At 43.3% G+C, this 15,133-nt stretch overlaps 1 protein-coding gene across 3 annotated transcripts in view; it reads left to right on the forward strand.

The window, feature by feature from the left end:
• Window positions 1-6,535: 6,535 nt before the first annotated feature.
• The window catches only part of CCDC113 (coiled-coil domain containing 113), a 40,802-nt gene continuing 32,204 nt past the window's right edge, over window positions 6,536-15,133 (forward strand). For all 3 annotated transcript variants that reach the window (XM_046680191.1, XM_046680189.1, XM_046680190.1), the window contains exons 1-3: window positions 6,536-6,712; window positions 8,329-8,455; window positions 9,442-9,603. In XM_046680191.1, coding sequence (XP_046536147.1) covers window positions 6,612-6,712; window positions 8,329-8,455; window positions 9,442-9,603 — 390 coding nt within the window. In that variant the 5' untranslated portion in view covers window positions 6,536-6,611. The remainder of the gene's footprint in view (window positions 6,713-8,328; window positions 8,456-9,441; window positions 9,604-15,133) is intronic.

The following is a 15,133-nucleotide window of genomic DNA, read 5'->3' on the forward strand; positions in this document are numbered from 1 at the left end:
TTCTTCCCCAGGGCCTTCAGAGGGAGTGTAGCCTTGCCAACACATTGATTTTGGACTTGTAGCCTCCAAAATTGTGAGGCAATAAATTTCTGTTGTTTTAAGCCACTCCATTTGTGGTAATTTGTTACAGCAGCCCTAGGAAATGAATACAAGCACCATCTCTGGCTTCTACCCTCTGGAAGCCAATAGCACCTCAGTTATAACAAACAAAAATGTCTCCAGATATTGCCAAATGACCCCAGATGGGGAGAGCAAAATAGTACCCCTTTCTCCGCCACTGAGAACCACTGCTCTGACTGAGTACATATGATGAGAGGACAGAACAGAGAGGTATGAGCCTAGGTTTAAACTTCAGCCCCACTTAGAACAGCTATGTGACCTTGGGAAAGTTGCTAAACTTCTCTGAACCTCAGTCTCCTCTTGAGTAAAATGGGGGTTAAGATGGTACCTGAATCTCAAGAACCATCACGCTGATGCAATGAAATAATGTATAGAACGTGCTCAGCACAGTGTCTGTCACATAGCTAGCATGCAATAGATAGTAACTGAAACAATAATTGTGTTTTTATTAAGCAATCATAATATTACCTAATTGGTAATAAATATATTAAGAAATAACAGTGGCAAGGATCATTATTGTTATTTAAAGCCTGCAAGCTGAGTCAGTTTTTCACCTAGTAGATTTCATAATAATCTACTATGGACTCCTGACAAACCCGGGCAGTGGCTCCTTCCAGGTGGGGGAGGTGCTGGGGTGCCCGCCTTGGCGTCACACTTTCCAAACTACTTCTTTCTCTCACTTCATCCCATTTAAGCCTGAGAGTAAGCTTGCAAGATGCATAGGATAGCCACTTAAAATGAGTCATCCTCATTTTACAGAGGTGGAAATTGAGGGACAAAAACATTGAATGACTTATCCAAGTTAAGCAGCCAGTAGCCAAGCCAGGGCTGGAACCCCGGGCCATTAAAACCCTCTGCTCCGAATTGCCTCACCTCCAAGGCACCCCCTTCCCCACTTCTTTTAGACACCCGGTCCTGCCTCCCTAACAAAGCCTGACTCTAAGAAAAGGAGCTGACAGTCTACAGGTCAGAGTGTCTTTATGTTCAGCAGTTCTTTCTCCCAGGGATATCTGCACAGCAAACCTCTCTGCTAGTGGGCAGATCGTTTTTGGAGCTGAGATGAACTCCTCAGCTAGGAGGACTCCAAACGTGTTTATTAGTCAGAGTCCTGCAGGAAACAGAATTCCACCCAGTTCAATTGGAGGGACTGGAGTGAAGGGACTATATACACTCACATGGGTAGAGCTAAGGGAACCAACAAGGAGGGTGAGACGTCCGGGGCCAGCAGCATTCTAGGTATGAAGGGGAAGGGGAGGGATGGTGAAACCAGCGTCCAGAGAGGGCTGGCGCTGTGAGTGAGGGGACGCCAGACAGGTGGTGCGGTCGTAGAGGAGTTACACCCCACCGGAAGCTTGCTGCCAAAGCAGCGAAGGAGCAGGGAAGAAATACCTTGAGCACTCTCTCGTCCAGCCCTCCTGTGGGCGCCTCTTATTGGCTGAAAGCAGCCGGAAGTCAACCAGCAAGGGAGCCTGGGAAATGGAGTCCGTAGGAACCCGCCTCCCAGGACATAGAGAAGAGAGGGATAAAGTTGTGGGAGGAGTGCCGTTAGCACAAAGATGGAGGGATGGTGATGTGAAGGGGGCGGAGGGAGAATCAGCAAGCAGCACAGGAGAGGAGTTGATGTGATGATGGACTACACTCGTGTGAACTCTTCTGCCATCAGCAGGAAGCTTGAACAGCTTGACTGTGCCCTTTGTATTCCCTGTGCTTGTTTCAAAACAAACCAACTTTGCTAAACTGCCAGGACTGAGGAGGGGGTGGGAAGAGGAGATAGCCTTGAAAGATAATTGAATCTAGTAATTCATGTTCTCTGAAAATGAGCTGTCCAGATAACTGGTGCTCACAAAGAGGTGTGATGAAAGCAGAGTTGATGTGATTTAATTGGCTTTTTAAAGGGCATCGATGTTGGGGGCGGGACGGGGGGGGGGGGGGGGGGATGTGCAGAGAGAGCCGGTGAACGTGGCATCAGCTGACCCAAGCTGGCTGTACTCTTGTGAGACCACCTACACCCATCCATCCCGGGGAGAGGAACCTGCTGCCATCTACCAGGCAAAACTGGATTCTGGATTACAAATGGAAGGAGGTAAATGAAGCAGAGCATGGAAGGTTGTCTTCGGAACAGTCTGCGTCTTTCCTTCCTTCCCAGCCCACCTCAGGGGGAGTATCCAATGTCTGATTTAAGCGTAGAAGAAGGAGGCTGGGCCAGCTGACTTGGCCTTCCTCCCTAGAGTCTGAGAATTCTCAGCTGCCAGCTCGATGGCCTCCTTGCTCGTCCCCAGGTTTACTGTCCTCTCCAGGTGGGAGTGGAGGGAAGAGAGTGGCAATTCAGTGTCAGAACTAGACCAAGAACAACATCTCCTGTTACCTCTCTTCTACAGCTCCTCTCTGTCTTAGTGAATCTTCCCAGCCACCCACAAGATAGGTATTTATCACATGCATCCACCTTTTTCTGGAGGAAGAAACCTTAGGAGAGAGAGGTATTGAGGGATTTGCCCAGAGCCACTCATACAACAAAAGAGTGACGATGCCCAGATTATAACCTGAGTCTGTTTGATCACAGAGCCCGAGCTCTTAAGCCCCTCACAATTCTGCCTTCACATTCTTTCATTTATTCAACAAATATTTATGGAGCATTTACTATATGCCAGATGCTGTTTTAAGTGCTGGGGATAAAGCTGTGTGCAAAACAAAGTTCTTGCCTTCACGGAGCTCATAGTTTAGTTGGCAGGGGGTGGGGTGTGGCTGGGGGAGAAAGAAAAAGAAATGAATAATTAAAATATATGGTATTTTATTTATGATAAGCATTATGGGAAAAAATAAAGCATAGGGAATACCAAGAGTGGCATGGGGAGAGGGTAGGAAGGAGGTTCAAATCTATCTAAGGTGATTAAGGAAGGGTCATTGCAAAGGTATTAATTTAAGCAAAGAATTGAAGGAGTTACAAAAGGAGGTGGAAATTTGGTGACTTGGCTGTTTTCTCCCCACCCTCCCCCAGGGTTTATTGGGGTGTAATTGACATGTAACAAATTACACAGTGAGGAATCAACTATAACAATTAAGGCAATAGATGATAGTAGCTGGGACCAGGGTTGTTGTAGTAATGAGAAGAGGTCAAGTTCTGGATTTATTCTGACGGGAGAGCCAATGAGATCTACTGGCAGATCAGATGAGAAAAAGAGGGGAGTCAAGGATTACTCGCAGGTTTTTCGGCCTGAGTCCTTCGGAGGATGGAGTTGCCAGTTACTGAGATGGGGAAGAATGGGTAAAGAATAGAGCTGAAGAGAGGAGGAAAATGATGAGTTTGGTGGGAGTATGTTAAGTTTGACATGCCCATTACACATCCAAGAGCAGATGCTGAGTATGTGCTTTGATGTACAAGGCTGGAGTAGAGAAGAGAGCATGTTTGTTTACTTGTTCGTTCAACTTTATTAAAGTATAATAGACAAACTGCACATATTTAAATATTGAACAGTGTACTACTTGATAAGTTTTGAAATTTTTATTCGTGTTTAAAATTTAAAGCACTGATGAAAGCAACTCAAGTGTCCATCGACAGATGAATGGATAAGCAAAATGTGGTACATACATCCAATGGAATATTGTTCAGCCTTCAAAAGGAAGGGAATTCTGACACATGCTACATATGGATGAACCCTGAGAACATCATGCTAAGTGAAAAAGCCAGTCACAAAAAGACAAATACTGTCTGATTCCATTTATATGAGGAATTTAGAGCAGTCAAATGCATAGAGACAGAAAGAATGGTGGTTGGCAGAGGCTAGGGAGAAGGGGGAATTGAGAATTATGGTCTAATGGGGACAGAGTTTCAGTTTTACAACATGAAAAAGCTCTGGAGATTGGTTGCAAAATAATGTGAATATACTGAAAGTTACTGAATTGTACACTTAGAAATGGTTAAGATGGTAAATTTATGTTACGTGTTTTTTCCCCACAATTTAAAAAATTGTAAAGCAGCGAAAGAGTGCAGACAGCAAAGTATAATATTTTTGTTTCATAAGTGCAAATCTTAATTCATACGTGTCATATGTTACTAAATTTGAATAACATCTTTAAGATTGAAATTTATTATTTGTGTTAGTTTGGGTCCTCCAAGTAGGATGGATTTAGACATGAAGAGATTTAATTAATGGGGAAAATGCCTATGACTACATAGTAGATGCAGCAGGAGTAGACAGGGAGACCCTTCAGGCCACGATGCTGGTCTCATACTTGGGAAAGAAAGGAGGGAGGAAATTTCTTAGACTATAGCACCATTCTAAAAACATTTCAGCCAGGCCAATGGGGAGTCCTTGAGCCAAAGTTGCCCATTAGATGAGTCCCCTGTGGCCACTTTTCACTTGAGATCACTTCTCCTTCCACACAAAATAGGTGACCAGGTGCACGCCTCACAGCTCTGCCCAGGCAGAAGATTTTCCCTCTCCATTGTCTTTCTGCACCTCCTGTGAATGCGGTTGTAATGCTGCCACCGTCCATTTTGGTTTGTACCCACATTCCAAGCCAGCGCTTCTCTAAACCAAGCTCAGGCTCTTTCCTCCTCTTTCAGCTGCTCATGATCCTGTCCCCTCCTCTAATATGGTTATAAGTGTGAACTGGAGGAGGGGTACTGGTACAAGTGTGGTGGATGATATGTTGGTCTGGCTGCCTGCTCCTGCAGCTCACTCATGCTCTCTGGTCTTGCTGGGATTCAATCCTGGATGAACCAATTCCATTTTACAATGGACTGAAGCTGGGCCTGTCCAACTTTATGAGTTGGTGGGTCCAACAGAACCCAGCTCACCATGGTTACGACTGGTTACATGGTCAAGAGTTCTGTCTCTACCAGGGTCTAGTAAGAGTCCAGGAGCTGTTTCTCAAAAGGCATGACATTACCTGCTGTGGATTGCATGGTCTTCTTCCAAGCCCCAGGTCCTACATTGTGGTTCTCCCACTGGATCTTGCTTCACGCTTCACATTGCATCTTTTCCCACCACTGATATTTCCAACAACATAGGGTCTCCTGTATCACATAACCTACTTGACAGGGCTGTTTGCACCATAGCCTGGACATGCTGCAGAGCCACTTCTTGCTGTGGGCCCTCCTGGGGCTAGCATACATATAGTATCACCTGGTATACAAGCTTATTAAATAGTTCTAAATATGGTCTATGTTGCTCCCGGAGCCCACAGAGGCACACCAGCAGAGAGAAGAAAGTGGTGGCAGAGCCTGGGCTCTCTGCTACCATCTCCAGTAATTCCTCTTTGGCCTCAAACTTGTGCACCCTCAGCAGTAAAACAAAAGTCCTTCTTTGGAGTTTAGTGACTATACATTGATACTAACGCACGTCCCTTGGGCGCAGAGGCGGTGGCTGACCCTCACCCCAAGCAATTTATTATAGCTTGCTTTCTAACCACATCCAGCGGCCACTCTTCCTCAGAGAAGTTTCCCATCCTGCCCTTTGCCCTCCCCCATCCTGATGGGAACAGACAGACAGCTACCCTGCTGCCTCGAGGATCCCTGCCATGACACACATTAGTGTAGAAGTTAACAGCGTGGATTTGGGTTCCCCTAGAGCTTGACTCCATTCCTATGTGGCCACAGGTGACTCACCCTAGCTACCCTATTCCTCAGCTTCCTGATCTGTAAGATGAAAACAATAATACTAATTTCATAAGACTGTTTGAGGATCAAATGAGATGATGACTATGAAACAGTGTGAGGCATGACGTGACTATCATCACTCCAGGTTGCAACAGCTGGTTTAGGGGTTATTTCCCTCATTTAACTGCAAGCTCCTTGAGGGCCAGAATGACCTGCTCCATACATCCCCCCAGGATACTCAGGACACAGTAGATGTTCAGCGTCTATTTAGGAATGCCTCCTGAATTTACACCCATTTAATAATCAGCCAGGTTTTTTTCTTCCAGGAAAGCAGGATATTGGTATCTGAGAGAAACTGCAGTTAGCGTGTATGAAGCACCAGGTGGTGCACAGAGTAGAGCCCTCACAGTGAGGTAGGGGAAGGAGGACAATCAGACAAATCGAATTAACTTTCCAGGCCTCAGTTTCCTCATTTGGAGAATAAAGAGAATAATCGATATTATTACAAGGTTATTGCAAGGATGTTCATAAACCATGCTTACCACGGTGCCAAGTGTAAGTGCTGAACAAACAACAGCCGCTATTACTATCATTTTAAGAACTATTGTTGAAAAAGTGAAAGTGAACGCGCTTCGGTTCTGGTCAAGGACAGCCACCTCGTTCCGGTCAGCCCGGAGGTGGCCGGGCAGAATGGGAGGGCGTGGGAGCGGTGGGCGGGGAGGAGGGGGGCGCGTGGGAGCGCTGGGCGGGGCCTCCCGAAGCCCCGCCCCCACGCACGCGTCGGGTCGCCCCAGCAACGCGCCGCTAGGTCGCTGCTCGAGTGACGCGCGGCCGCTGGTACCCGGCGCTCTTGGCCGCGCTCGGCGTTGGCAGGGGCCGCTTGGGCAGGGTGATGGCGGGGGAAGCCTGTGAGACCCCGGTGTCCGAGTTGCAGGTCGAGGACGAGAACGAGCTGCCTGTTATCCAGCTGTGCGGGCTGGTGGAAGAGCTCAGGTACCGGCCGGCCGGCTGCTGGGGGCGGCCCTCCGCCCGCTGTGCGCTCGGACCTTGCTTCCGCGTGGAGGCCGTCCAAGTCCGCGCTGAACGTTGAGGAAACTGAGACCCCCAAAGCGGGGACGGAACTTGCCTTTGCTCTACCCCACGTGTGTCCGCCGCCGCTGAGCTAAGAAGCCGTTAATGGAGTCGGAGCAGGGTGGAGGGGCGAGGGGGCGGGGCCGCTGGCCGGAAGCCCAGAGGCGAGCCGGTGAAGCCGGAGCTGGAGCCCGGTGGGCCCGTCTGGGGCCAGACTGTGTGGTTGGTCGCTCCTCTCCTCTGTGGCGGCAGGTTGGACCAGGTGACCTCCAAGCCCCTTTCCAATGCTAACATTCTATGATAAAATTAATGTGGCAGCCAGGGGCCGCCCCGTGGCATACTGATTAAGTGTGCGGGCTCTTCTTTGGCGGCCGGGGTTCTGGGCCCGGATCCCCGGCGCAGACCTACACACGGCTCATCACGCCATGCTGTGGCAGTGTCCCACATACAAAATAGAGGAAGACTGGCACAGATGTTGGCTCAGGGCCAATCTTCCTCACCCCACCCCGCCTCCCAAATTAATGTGGCAGCTGGATAGAAAGGAGGCAATTGAGATGCTTTTAGTATGAGGCAATCTATGCCTGAACCAGAGTGTAAGCATGGAGGTGGACAGCAAAGAGTGACTGGCCCAATATTCTGCATCTACTATAGCAAATAAATTGGGTATCAAGAGTCCATGATGTACTTGAGGTTAGTTGTACAATTTATTGGTCTCACACAGAACATTTGAATATGCTGAAAAAGAAAGACGCTGTAATTTATTGGGTTTTCCATTGAGCTTTTTCCACTAATCTTAAAATTCCACCAAACAAGAATTAGCTCAGTAATATATGAAAATATCAAAGCTGTTCTCTCGCTCATATATATATATATATATATATATATATACACGCAGACGTATGTGTGTGTTATAGACACACGTATATAACATGTTTGTTATATATAGATGAAGTTAAAAAGGTCTTAATCTTGGCATATACAGGATAAACTAGGTTTTTCGTTTCTAGTTGTTTAAAAACCATCTGGTCAAAGGTTTTTCACTATTTATAATAAACTTATGGTGGATGCTTCATTTATTGGGTGCTGGAAATAAAAGAACTTGAGAAACATAACCCAGAGGAAAGAACTGAAGATTGTGGATGTGTGTGACTTCAAGAATGTAGTAATCCAGAAGGAATTTCACAAATGGGTTAGAAGATACTTGAAGATGAAATCGTAGCTTCAGCTCAGCAACAATTTTCAATATAATCCCAGTGTTCTGAATTTTGTGGTTGATTAGATGTATTAAAAAATATTAAATACTTAAGTAGCACTTACTGTGTGCCGGGCTAAATGCAAAGTCCTCAAGGCTTTGCATTCTTTATCGCAATGCTAAAGGATAGGTGCTGTTATTCCGATTTTACAGATGAGGGAACTGAGGTACCAAAAGGTTAAGTGTCTTGCAGAAGGTTGTACATAGCTAGTAAGTGTTAAGTACTAGTTATTTGGGGTTTAAACTCCTGTTAGTAGAACTCACTCAGGTACCCTCTGTCTTGCAGCTATGGAAACTCTGCTCTCAAAACTGAGACAGAGATGTTTGAGAAATATTACAATAAACTGGAGCCCAGGGATCAGCGACTTCCACCATTATCAGAAATTAAAATATCAGGAGCAGAATTTGCACAGGTACACAATGGAGATGTAAGAATTCTTCTATTCTGTTTGTCCCTTTAGGTGGAAGTGGTCTTTATGTATCTGCCTGTGGCGTGCCCTCTTTGGCCAAGTAGCGTATGACCTTCTTTCTATTTTGATTCTTTCTTCCCCTTCAAGGTTTCTCTTTCAAGTGAATATGAAGGGAATTAGGTTCAATTAATAATGGAGCGACTCTCCCAGAATATCTTTGTTTGTTTGAAATGAGTTATTTCAATTCATAAATTCTTAAATTGGAGGACTCAGACGTTTACAAGGCCCAGCCAGCCACATAAAGGAGTGAAGTGGGCCTGTTGTGGGCACTGCAGAGTTCCTCCCTCGTCTAAAAGGGCCAGCCAGGCGGCCTGGTGTTGCCAGAGCAGCTGATTTTTCAAGAGAAGCTGGAAATCTGGATTATTTTGGTGGAATCTCCTGATTTCCAAATATGAGTAATTAAGTTTTTTAAATTTAAAACTGTGTATAGGTCTGTCTTTGAGGGCCAAACAATCCCATTTCAGGCCCACGCATTCCCTAGGTCACCTGCTTGTGACCTTTTGCTTAAATGCATGGGAAATAGAAAATTTTTGACTGTTTGTTGCTGAACACTGTGCCCAAGATGCTATTTCTCTTCTGTGTTCAGCTCGGAAAGCACTGAGCCCCGGGCCTTCCCTGACACTGACTTGAATGCTAGTCTATAGCAGGGTCACTGTCTTTCCACCTTGAGACGCTTTCCCTTATATATTTTCAGTTTATTGTCAAGCCTAGCCCTCCCTTTGAAGTATTTAGCACAGGGCCTTAGGTTGATTTGTGAAATAAACATCACCTCAGGCCTGACATCCAGAATCCTTTCGCTTTGAGTTTGTTCTCCTGCCCGTCATCCAGAGTAACTTCTAGCAGGTCTGAGTGGTCATTTTGATGCCCACGTTGGGCTGCTTTATTACCAATTCCTATGTTACAATGGCTTTGTTTTTCTTGCGTTACAGTTACGAGGCAGGCGTAGGTCCAAATCCCGCATAGGTATAGACCGTGCGCTAGGCCTCAGTGTCGACCAAAAATGTGAGCTTGTACAGAAGGAGCTGGAAGACACAAAGGAAGAAATACGGCACATGAGAGCGAATGCTGAACGGGATATGCAGCATCATGAGGTATGCCTTTCTCTCTGCAGGCCGTCCTACCTGGGTCCCCACTTCTGCCGTGTCAGGAAGTACCTATAGTATGTTCATATAATTGTTGGTACTTTGAAAGAAACACAAGTGGGACAAGACAAAGTGAGGGCCTGCCTTTAAGGAACTTACCACCTGCTTGAGGAGACAGCAAATTTTAATCTTTTTTAAATGGAAAATTTCAAAAATATGCAAATTTAGAGAGGCTAGCACATTGAACACTTATGTACTCAACACCCGCATGCAACAATCATCAACATATGGCTACTCTTGTTTTCTCTATATCTCTACCAACTCCCTCCTCATAATAGGCCACTGGGCTGTTATGAGGTGAATCCTAGACATATTGTTCATCTGTAAATATTTCAGTATATGTCTCTAAGACATGGATTCTTCTAAAAAAAGGTATAACCATAATAACCATAAATGCCCTTAAAAATTCAGTAATTCCTTAATACCAGGGGTTTGAGGTTTAAGTCAGTGAGTGGGTGAAAAATCCCGTAAGTCACCCTCCATCCACAGCGTGCATGATCATGGTCCGTGTCTTGTTGGAAACCAACATGGTCAGTTTTCTTCCAGAGAAGGAAATCACTGTTAATTCGGTTGCCTGTGGGCTGAAGTTGTTGGCTTGCAGTTGAGAGCCATGTTGTATGAAAAATAGATATTTCTGGGGCTGGCCCTGTGGCCAAGTGGTTAAGTTCCTGTGCTCCACTGCAGGCGGCCCAGTGTTTCGTTGGTTCGAATCCTGGGCGCGGACATGGCACTGCACATCCAGCCACGCTGAGGCAGCGTCGCATATGCCACAACTAGAAGGACTCACAACGAAGAATATACAACTATGTACCGGAGGGCTTTGGGGAGAAAAAGGAAAAAATAAAATAAAATCTTAAAAAAAAAAGAAAAATAGATATTTCTGTTGCGTTTCTAAATTTTTCTATTTCCAAATGTGGGCACACACAGAATCACGCTCATTGCGTCGAGAGGACAAATCAGTGGACTCGTGTCTCCATTGATGGAACCATCTGTACTGCATAAACCTATCCTTCCTTCCATGTCTCTTTTCCCCTTGCCCTGCTCCTCCTTCCCTCTCTTTCCAAAAATGCATTGTTGAATTCTAACATGTTAAAGGAGCTCAGGATGTGGTAGCGTTGTCCTGACATGCTAGACCGTGTGATGTGAAAATCACAGTGTAGGCGAGAGTGGTCAGAGAAGACTTTGTTGAGGAGGTGGGGCTGGATATAGGCCGTGGCATGGCCTTGAAGAATGGTGGCGTTTGTTTAAGGAACAGGGAAAAAAGGGCATCCTAGGTGAGGTGAATGACATGAGCAAGGAAGTGGAGGTGGGAATGAACATGGCAAGTTCACGACATTGAGGGGGCCAGTGAGATTAAAGAAGAGGGTGCTTTGGGGGGCTTTGTTAGGAGATCAGGTTGCATAGGTCCATGAGACCTTGAAAGCCAGGCGGAGGAGTTTTTCTTTGATGTTTTGGAAAGCAGGACCCCAGTGAGGGTAACTGAGCAGGAGAGCGGCGTGTTGCCCGTGGCATTTCAGGCAGATTGATGTTCCAGCATGTGGATGTGATGGGGAAGGAAGAGGCCAGCCAGTGAAGGAGGACACTTTTGCTTCTTGGTGCCCAGTGAAAAAGCCTGAACAAGAGTGATTTGCTCTGCAGCTATGGCTACCTTCTCATTTTATTCTTTAAAATAATGTGTGTGTGTGTGTTTTCCTATTGAAAGGCAATCTAAGTTTGTTCTAGCAAAATTTAAACATACAGGTAAGCTAAAAGAAGAACATTTGAAAACATCCACAATCTTGCCACCTAGAGGTAATTACTGTTGACTCTTGCATTTAGCTCCTTCTAGAGTTTAGATTATTTTCTAGGCGTATATGAATTTCTTTATAAAAAGATATTATTTTGTAAATTATATATTTCACTTAATAGAATGTTTCTATGTCAATACATATATTCATTTATAACATCTTTTTTCAAATTAAAGAAGTGTATAGTAAGAGTGTCTCTTTGTCTCCTCACTAAGCCATCTCTCCAGATGTGACTGGTTGATGTTTTGGTGAAATATCCTTCCAGATATTTTTTATATTATATTATACTATATATGTTATAACATAATTTTAAGTAAACAGTGTTTCAGATATGGAAATACATATTTATAGAAATACCTGAGGCCCTGTTTTTGTTTATTTTCCCCCTTTTTATGGATACTATAACTTTTCTTAAAAATTTTTTAAATTTATTTATGTTTTTTTGAGGAAGATTAGCCCTGAGCTAACTACTGCCAGTCCTCCTCTTTTTGCTGAGGAAGCCTGGCCCTGAGCTAACATCCGTGCCCATCTTCCTCTACTTTATATGTGGGACGCCTACCACAGCATGACGTGCCAAGCAGTGCCATGTCCACACCTGGGATCTGAACCAGCAAACCCCGGGCCGCTGAGAAGCAGAGCGTGTGAACTTAACCACTGCGTCACTGGGCCGGCCCCGATACTATAACTTTTTTGAGGCATGCTTCTTTTTTAAGTATTTTATTGAGGTCGTATTGGTTTGTAACATTGTGTAATTTCAGGTGTCCATTATCATATATCAGTTTCTGTATAGGCTTTGTCGTGCTCACCACCAATAGTCTAGTTTTTATGCATCTCCATACATATGTGCCCTTTTACGCTTTTTGCCCACTCTTCTACCCCCGTCCTCTCTGTAGCCACTAATCTGTTCTCTTTGTCTATGTGTTTGTTTATCTTCCTTATATGAGTGAAATCATACGGTGTTTGTCTTTCTCTGTCTGGCTTATTTCACTTAAGATAATACCCTCAAGGTCCATCCATCTTGTTGCAAATGGGGATGATTTTGTCTTTTTTTTATGGTTGAGTAGTATTTCATTGTATATATATCACATCTTCTTTATCCATTCATCAGTTGATGGGCACTTGGGTTGCTTCCACATCTTGGCTATTGTGAATAATGCTGCAGTGAACATAGGGGTGCATAAATCTCTTTGTATTGTTGGTTTCATGTTCTTTGGATAAATATCCAGTAGTGGGATAGCTGGATTATGTGGTATTTCTATTTTTAGTTTTTTGAGAAATCTCCATACTATTTTCCATAGTGGCTGCGCCAGTTTGCCTTCTCACCAGCAGTATATGAGGGTTCCCTTTTCTCCACATCTTCTCCAACATTTGTTATTTTTTGTCTTGTTAATTATAGCCATTCTGATGCGTGTGAGGTGATATCACATTGCATTTTCAACTTGCGTTTCCCTAATAATTAGTGATGTTGAACATTTTTTCGTGTACCTGTTGGCCATCTGTATATCTCCTTTGGAAAAATGTCTGTTCATATCCTCTGCCTGTTTTTGATTGGGTTGTTTTTTTTTGTTATTGAGTTGTATGAGTTCTTTCTATATTTTGGAGATTAATCCCTTGTCAGATATATGATTCACAAATATTTTCTCCCAGTTGGTGGATTGTCTTTTCATTTTATTCCTGGTTTCCTTTGCCTTGCAGAAGCTCTTTAGTCTGATGTAGTCTCATTTGTTTATTTTTTCTTTTGTTTCCCTTGCCTGAGTAGAGATCGTATTCAAAAAGATGCTGCTAAGACCGATGTCAAAGAGTGTACTGCCTATATTTTCCTCTATGAGTTTTATGATTTTGCATTCAAATCTTTAATCCACTTCGAGTGTATGGTATAAGATAATGGTCTACTTTCATTCTTTTGTGTGTGGCTGTCCAGTTTTCCCAACACATTTATTGGAGAGACTTTCCTTTCTCTATTGTTTGTTCTTGGCTCCTTTGTCGAAGATTAGTTGTCCATAGATGTGTGGTTTTATTTCTGGGCTTTCAGTTTTGTTCTATTAATCTGTGTGTCCCTTTTTATACCAGTACCATGCTGTTTTGATTATTGTAGCTTTGTAGTATATTTTGAAGTCAGGGATTGTGATGCCTCCAGCTTTGTTCTTTTTTTCTCAGGATTGCTTTGGCTATTTGGGGTCTTTTCTTGTTCCATATAAATTTTAGGATTCTTTGTTCTGTTTCTGTGAAGAATGTCATTGGGATTCTGATTGGGATTGCATTGAATCTGTAGATTGCTTGAGGTAATATGGACATTTTAACTATGTTATTCTTCCAATCCATGAACATGGAATGTCTTTCCATTTCTTTCTGTCTTCTTTGATTTCTTTCAATAATGTCTTATACTTTTCAGTGTATAGGTCTTTTTCCCTCCTTGGTTAAACTTATTCGTACATATTTTATTCTTTTTGTTATGATTGTAAATGGGATTGTATTATTGAGTTCTCTTTCTGTTAGTTTGTTATTAGAGTATAGAAATGCAACTGATTTTCATAAGTTATTTTGTACCCTGCATCTTTGCTGTAGTTGTTGATTATTTCTAATTGTTTTCTGATGGATTCTTCAGGGTTTTCTATATATAGAATCATGTCGTCTGCAAATAGCGAGAGTTTTACTTCTTCTTTTCCAATTTGGATACCTTTTATTTCTTTTTCTTGCCTAATTACTCTGGCCAAAACCTCCAGTACTATATTGAATAGGAGTGGTGAAAGTGGGCACCCTTGTCTGTTCTTGTTCTCATTTTCTACCATTGAGTATGATGTTGGCTGTGGGTTTGTCATATATGGCCTTTATTATGTTGAGGTACTTTCCTTCTGTATCCATTTTATTGAGAGTTTTTATCATAAATGGATGTTGGATCTTGTCAAGTGCTTTCTCTCTGTCTGTTGATGATCATGTCATTTTTATTCCTTATTTTGTTAATGTGGTGTATCACCTTGATTGATTTGCAGATGTTGAACCATCCCTGCATCCCTGATATAAATCTCACTTGATTACGGTGTACAATTCTTTTAATGTATTGCTGAATTTGGTTTGCCAATATTTTGTTGAGGATTTTTGCATCTATATTCATCAGGTATATTGGCCTGTAGTTTTCCTTCTTTGTGTTGTCCTTGTCTGGCTTTGGGATCAGGGTAATATTGTCTTTGTAGAATGTGGTAGGAAGTATTCCATCTTCTTCAGTTTTTTGGAACAGTTTGAGAAGGATAGATATTAACTCTTCTTTTAATGATTAGTAGAATTCTCCAGAGAAGCCATCTGACCCTGGGCTTTTATTTTTTGGGAGGTTTTTGATTATTGTTTCAATCTCTGTACTATGATTGGTCTATTCCAGATTCTTTATTTCTTCTTGATTCAGTTTTGGGAGATTGTGTCAATCTAAGAATTTATCCGTTTCTTCTAGATTGTCCAATTTGTTGGCATATAGTTTTTAATAGTCTTCTCCTATAATCCTTTGTATTTCTGTGGTATCCATTGTAATTTTCCTCTCTCAATTCTAATTTTGTTTATTTGAGCCTTCTCTATTTTTTCCCTATTGAGTCTGGCTGAGGGTTTGTCAGTTTTGTTTATCTTCTCAAAAAACCAGCTCTTTGTTTCATTGATCGTTTCTATTTTTTTTTTCAGTCTCTGTTTCATTTATTCTGCTCTAATTT

The sequence above is a fragment of the Equus quagga genome, chromosome 13 (genome assembly GCF_021613505.1).
Source record: "Equus quagga isolate Etosha38 chromosome 13, UCLA_HA_Equagga_1.0, whole genome shotgun sequence".
NCBI classification, from domain to species: domain Eukaryota; kingdom Metazoa; phylum Chordata; class Mammalia; order Perissodactyla; family Equidae; genus Equus; species Equus quagga.